Source organism: Gracilinanus agilis, chromosome 2, assembly GCF_016433145.1.
Source record: "Gracilinanus agilis isolate LMUSP501 chromosome 2, AgileGrace, whole genome shotgun sequence".
Lineage (NCBI taxonomy): Eukaryota > Metazoa > Chordata > Mammalia > Didelphimorphia > Didelphidae > Gracilinanus > Gracilinanus agilis.
The window spans coordinates 553,223,649-553,230,165 of NC_058131.1; the positions used below are offsets into that span (position 1 = coordinate 553,223,649).

The 6,517-nt window shown below is 42.5% G+C and overlaps 1 protein-coding gene across 2 annotated transcripts; it reads right to left on the bottom strand.

Annotated features, from left to right (window-relative positions):
* Positions 1–258: 258 nt before the first annotated feature.
* Positions 259–6,235, bottom strand: OXA1L (OXA1L mitochondrial inner membrane protein). 2 transcript variants are annotated; one of them, XM_044662286.1, is made up of 10 exons: positions 6,173–6,235; positions 5,466–5,639; positions 3,548–3,761; positions 2,656–2,799; positions 2,302–2,387; positions 1,787–1,951; positions 1,195–1,299; positions 920–1,082; positions 744–824; positions 259–655 (listed from the first exon to the last, which is right to left on the bottom strand). In XM_044662286.1, the coding sequence occupies exons 1-10, from the start codon at positions 6,233–6,235 to the stop codon at positions 531–533; spliced, it is 1,320 nt and encodes a 439-aa protein (XP_044518221.1). In that variant the 3' UTR covers positions 259–530. The 2 variants fall into 2 exon arrangements, with proteins under 2 accessions (XP_044518221.1, XP_044518220.1); XM_044662285.1 differs by having other exon boundaries at positions 6,110–6,235.
* Between the last annotated feature and the right edge of the window lie 282 nt (positions 6,236–6,517).

Sequence of the window (6,517 nt, forward strand, 5' to 3'; positions counted from 1 at the left end):
ATGAGCTACAGATTTAATTATATACTGGATTTTTTTAGCCAATTTAGGCACATAATTCTTCAAGCAGAGGTGAATATTTAGCTGAAAAGACTTATATAGGGTGGTAAGAAATATAGGCTGCAAAGAAAATTTTTTAAAAAGTCTTTAGGCCTATATGATAATGAAGTCTGGATTGACACACTTTTGTCATCCTGAATGCCCTTAGCTCTGACAAATACTACCCTTTTCCCAGTTCATTACTGATGAAGAATCAGGAAATAGCATATGAATAAGAAGTTTATTACCTTTCCAGAGAAGACAAAGTGGCTCAGATGCTTGCTATGCATATACCACTGAAAACCTTCCCAAACCCACCTTGTGGGTTAGTTTATCAAGAGTCTGTGGCATTGAACATTTTTGAGATTGAATGTCATCACAATCTCATTGCTCCTAGGAACATGGTAGGGAGTCACTACCCAGACCTTGCTCTCAGGAACTCTGAGGCTCTTGGTAATCAAAGTTCCCCATTATGTTGATGGTGAATACACTGGTCATCCAAGAGTATCCCTCCAGGGCTTCTGTGACTTTGGTTTATTGCTGGTACTGGTGGTAGTAGGAGGCTGTTTACCTTCAGGCTGTAGCAAGGGGTTGTGGGTAAAGGTCTGTCGTAAGGGACCTAGAGAAGAGAGAAAATAGTTAAGCAGAGAGAGAGAAGAGAGCCTGTAAAGAGTCTAGAATTCCTCAAATCAAGAAAAATGATTCACCTCGAGCTGCAAGCTGCAGGTGATCCCTCATGCGACGCTCCCGCTCCTTTAGCTGGTGAGCTGTCTGGGCATTTTTCCAGCCTGATGGGGGAAGCAATAAGCTTCCAGTCAGCATTAGTTCTCTCCTCTAATCACCTCCCTCCAGAAATGCCCTTTCCCTAGAACACAAGTGGTACCTGTTTTGATGCTCTTAATGAGGCCCTCCTGTGTAGGCAACTGGTTTGGCTCATGTGTGATTCGCTTTGGAATTCGAAGCCAAATACGTACAGCTGGGATCTGAAGGAAGCTCACTTGAGCCAGCGAGAAGAGGTTGGAAGAGAACCAGTATGTGAACACTGCCTGGAAAAAGAGTGAAGGATTTTTAGGAAGACTCTCTCTAGTGTGTGAGGTGACAGAGCAGAGTTTAGGCCAGGCAGACAAAGAAGGGCCCAGCTCCTTCAGTTTGACATACCGTGGGGAAATTGATGGTGAAGGGCAAGACTATCAGGGGCAGCACTCGGAAGACAGTTTTCATCATACGAAGATTGGCATTGTTGACACCAGTTTCAGCACCCAGCTGTCAATAATGGAACAGTCAATGTAAAAGAAGGAGGCAGGGAAAGATAGAAAAAGAAGCAGAGACACAGGGAAAGAAGTTAAATATAAGGAAGAGGTAGGAAATAAACCATAGGAAGAAAAATGCATCTATCTTCTACTTCTGGAGAAAATAGGAGGAACAATCCAATAACACATTATAACCACACACCACTGTAACATTAGGGAGCTAACTAGATTTGGCTGATCATTCCTATGAAACCAACTGCAACCCTGAACAATCTGCCTGATGCCACCCACAACCCAATAAAGTAGGCCTGTATTGGAAGTCTATGGGCCAAAGGTGAATTCACTAATGAACCAGTTTCCTACTTCTCTTAACCCCAGCTCCTACTCTTAGCTTTCTATGATAATTTTTTGGCTTTACACTTTTCCTTTATTTCTCAGAATTTAATAAGTCTTACTACCTATACCTGGAAAATCAGTTTCCCAGGAAAATCCAGGCTTACCTCCAGGATTGCCCACATTGATGCTGTGACTAACAAGGGCAATGCATAGAGGGGGTCAGCTGCTGTGAGATCCTGGAACCACCAGAGACCACCATTCTGCATGCTGGGCACAGGGAGATAGGCCATTTCTCTCAGTGCAATGAAGAAGGAGATGAAGATAGGAGCCTAGATCATAAAGTAGACCGGTATTAGAGGAATAACCAACCACTTGCCCTACAATGTACTAAGGAGAGAATCTTTTTTTAAAACCCTTACCTTCCATCTTGGAGTCAATACTGTGTATTGGCTCCAAAGCAGAAGAGTGGTAAGGGTAGGCAATGGGGGACAGCTGGAAAGTGTCTGAGGCCAGATTTGAACCCAGGACCTCCCATCTCTAGGACTGGCTCTCAATCCACTGAGCTACCCAGCTGCCCCCTAAGGAGAGAATCTTAATCAGTTCTTGGGAGGCTGGAGAGTGGGAAAAAGACAGGAAAGGAATCCTAGAAGTCTAGAAGGAAAATGACACAGCTTCTCACCTGAGCTAGGGGTACAATGAATCCTCTCATAGGACTCACATCATGTTTCTTCTGGTAAAGCTGTAGTTCTGAAAAGGCCCTGGAAACTGACCAGTAGAGGTGAAGCAAGTTAACCATGGAGTACCAGAGGAGGGAAATATCCCCCTTATGACTTAACACACACTTCTCTATGCTCAGTTCAAATACACTCCCCTGCTATTCACTGAGAATGAATGAACATCCAAGACTTGCCCAAACCCCAGCAATGCTCCAACAAGACCTTCAGTGATTCTGCTGAAGCTGCTTACACCTTCATGAAAAATGCCAGAAGTTCAAAGATGAATCTTTCCCATACTTATTCCTTCATTGACTCACATTCAAATTTGTCCCCTGATAATTTGGCCTCATTCATTCGGTTGGAAAATTTGTGAATCTCAGGCATGTGGTTATTGATCTTCACTGCCTCTCGCTGGCCTTTCACAATCAGGGGGAAAATCATGATTCTTGCAAAAACAGTGCCTAGTAAAAGCAAACCAAAGACAGATGTGAATTTGTATGCAGCCCTAAGTCTAGCTGGGATTGGGTCCCCACAGGAAGGGACAATCTCATCCTAACCTATCAACTGTAATTCATATGAAGGGCACAGGACAAAGGAAAATATTTGGAATTTGTTATTTCTATAGCTCTGATCTGTTGTTCAATCAAGAAGCCTAATATTAATTTTTGCAAGATAGGTGCTCTTGAGTTCAGTCGTTGCTAGTGAGAGAAAAGCACCGATGGCTTAATGTTGTAATATCTTCTTCTCTACCCATCCTGCATGACCAGCTTCCTAGCAATGTGGATCAAGGTTCTTCCCATCTAGCCTACAGTGATGATATTAGTCACAGGGATTTTATTCTAACCCTCTCCTACATTCAAATATTCAAGTCTTTCTGTAAAATGGCTTTTACCATTTGACTTCTGTCCCTCCTACTCTACTGCCCCCTCTCCCCACCCCCCATTAGTCCTTGGGCCTGAGGACTCTTTATGAACCACAGATTAACACCAATTTCAAAATGCCACTTTGAGAAACTATGCATCTAAGACTTCTGACCTATGTTTCTTACCTGAGTCACTTCTTCTGAAGCCCCATCATTTTGGTCCTCATCTGAGGTTGTGATCCCTGATATCCTGCTTAATCAGGTTCCATCCCTCTAATTTTCATTTGCCTGCAAGCCCCTATCCCAAGCTCCTGTTTCTCTTACTTCAAAAGTCTTATTCCCCTTACATGTAACAATGGCTCCCCACCATGGCAGGCCCAGATCAACATGTACAAACTCCAAAAGGTTCTGCACGAGTCCCACTGGGGTGAAGCCTCCTAGCCCCAGGTCACTTAGGCTTTGCTCTGCGGCAGCCTGGACTGCATCAGCAGCTCCACCTGGAACTACCTCTGTCACTGATGTTGGGGAAGGGGTTGAAGGGAGAACGGGAGAGGTCTGCACCTGTTGGAAGAAAAGTAATTTGGTAAAGAGCCAAGTGGGTAAATACTTGGGCATCTCTCTCAGTAGAGAGGTGGTGCATAATAGATTCAGAACAATGCATTTGTTTTTTGTTTTTTTCAGACATGGCCAATGTGTTGATTTATTTTATTTGATTGGGCTTTGGTGGGTGGGGATGATAGAAAATGAATCATAATGAAATAAATGATATGAAAAAATGAAAATAGCATCAATAAAGTTTTAAAAAGGAAAAAAAGAACAGCAAGGAATCTCCAATGTCTCTTCTTGGGTCCTCATGTTACAATGTAACATCTTAATCTACTTGTGTAACTCCCCATCCTTCTAATGTGGTGGTACACAGTTTGCACAAGAATTTCTAAGCTAGGGGGCAGCTGGGTAGCTCAGTGGATTGAGAGCCAGGCCTAGAGATGGGAGGTCCTAGGTTCAAATCCGGCCTCAGACACTTCCCAGCTGTGTGACCCTGGGAAAGTCACTTGACTCCCATTGCCTAGCCCTTACTACTCTTCTGCCTTGGAGCCAATACACAGTACTGACTCCAAGATGGAAGGTAAGGGTTTAAAAAAAAAAAAGAATTTCTAAGCTAGGAAGATGATTTTATCCATGCCTAAATCATCTAGTAAAAAGAATCTGTATACTTCCCCCCATATTATATATAAAATCTAAATCTTTCTTGCCATAATTTTAGTTCATTTTCTTTTTTTGGAAAGCCCAAGTCATTTCTCCAAGTTGAACTCCTATAGTTATTTCATCAACACTATAATTTGCAAGGCACTTTTCAAATATTAAACCTGTGATAAATGCAGTATCAGTATCATTATTCCCCTTTTCTTGGATGGGGAAAACTGAGGCTTATGCAAGTGAAATAAACTGCAGGCAAGCACCAAAGCTAAGACTCAAACCAAGGTATTTTAAACAAAATGTCTATTTTGTATAATGCTTCTGTAAAATAAGAGAGTTGAACTAAATGTTTTAAGGTCCTTTCTAATGGTAATGTTCTTTGACAGTATTACCATGCACTGCCATGTCATGTTACCTGACTTCTGTTTTTAAAAGTTTTGATATCTTTTTTTTGATCAAAAGTGATAACATGTAAAGTGCTTTGTAAATCTCAAAGTGCCATATAAATGTTAGCTATTACAAAATTTTTTTTACATCACTTACATTTCCTAAAATAGTCTTTCTTTACCCTCTCCCAAATAGCTAAGACAGCTGTCCTTTATAGCAAAGAATAAAGAAGGTAAAAAAGCTTGGCAAAACTAACCAACCAAGAAACCAAATTCAACATCAATTGGTAATGTGCAATACCCATAGTTCCCTCTCAGCTCCTTCTAGATCTAAATGTATGCTCTTACAATCTTTGCAAAGGAGGAAGGTTAGTATTTTTATATCTCTTCTTTGAGGCCAAACTTCATTATTAAAATTTTATAGGAACAGGTTTTGATTGTTTTCTTGTTCTTTCCATTTACATTTTTGTAATTACTGAGTATATAATTTTTCTGTTTCTGTTCACTTTCATTTTGCATCAGTTCTTTTAAGTCTTCCCATATTTTCCTATAGTAATCCTATTAACTGCTTCTCAAAATATCCCCTTTCACTCACTTATTAGATACTAGAATGTTTAGTCATTCTCCAATCAAAAAGCATCTGTTTTGGTACTAGTTCCTTGATAACATTTTGGTCTCTTACCTGGCTTTCTGCAAACAGGGCAGTGGAGGTGCTGAGGCACCGTGGGGTTGGGCCCAAGTGGTAGACACAGGGAGACACTTTCCCCCTTTGTCTAGCTGGGAATAGGCTGATGCCAAGTGGTCGTTTCCACTGTGGTCCACGAAGCCAGTATGAGTTCTGGGAGACACTGTGGAACTAAAGTTGGGAAATGACAAATAAGATGACCCGTCATTCATTGCAGACAGGCCATACATAAAGTTGTGGGTTGGAGGTCCCTCTATATCTCTATGGCATTAATATTATTGATAATTTTACGTTTGTATAATGGTTTACAATTTTCAAAGCACTTTAATACGCAGCAGCACATCTGGTCCTCAGAGGAACTTTGAATTATAAATGGCCAAAGGCACAACCATCCCGGCCCTCACTTTACAGGTGAAAAAAAACAAAAAACCTCAAAACAAGTAATTTCCTCACGATCACCTAGCAAGAGTGGTAAGGGCAGAACTTAAACTCTGGTCTCCCGGCTCTTAAGGCCAGTTCTTTACACGAAAACCGAACCTCGGAGGTCACGACCTCCTAACCTATTTACGGAGAGATTAGGCAGCTAATCTCTTTCCCGCTTCAGGGGTCCGAAGTCACCAGCACATACTGGGCTTGCCTACTTCTAGGCAGGTGAGCTGAGGCTGTATGCCCGCGCCCAGGTTCTGGCGTAAAGGGGGCTGTACCTGGCGCCGAGACCGTAATACGCGAAGAACCTCCAGGTACCCACACATCCGTCCCGACGCCATCTTCCTGGGCAGAGGAAGCGACATTGCGCTTGCGCACTGACAGCAATCTCCACGCGAGAGGCCGCCCTTTTGATTATGGTTAGGAAGTCAGAGGAGTCTCCACAGATCGAATCGTCATACAAAGTAGACGGGAGCGGCCATCTTTGATCCTGGTAAGAAGACGCAATGGGAGGAGAGAGCTTGTATGCGAGCGGAGGCGGTCGTCTTGGTTACGGACTAGAAGCGAGGTACTCCTTTTGTCTGGAGTCTTTGACAGCCTGCGTTAGGGAGCAGAATCTGCAG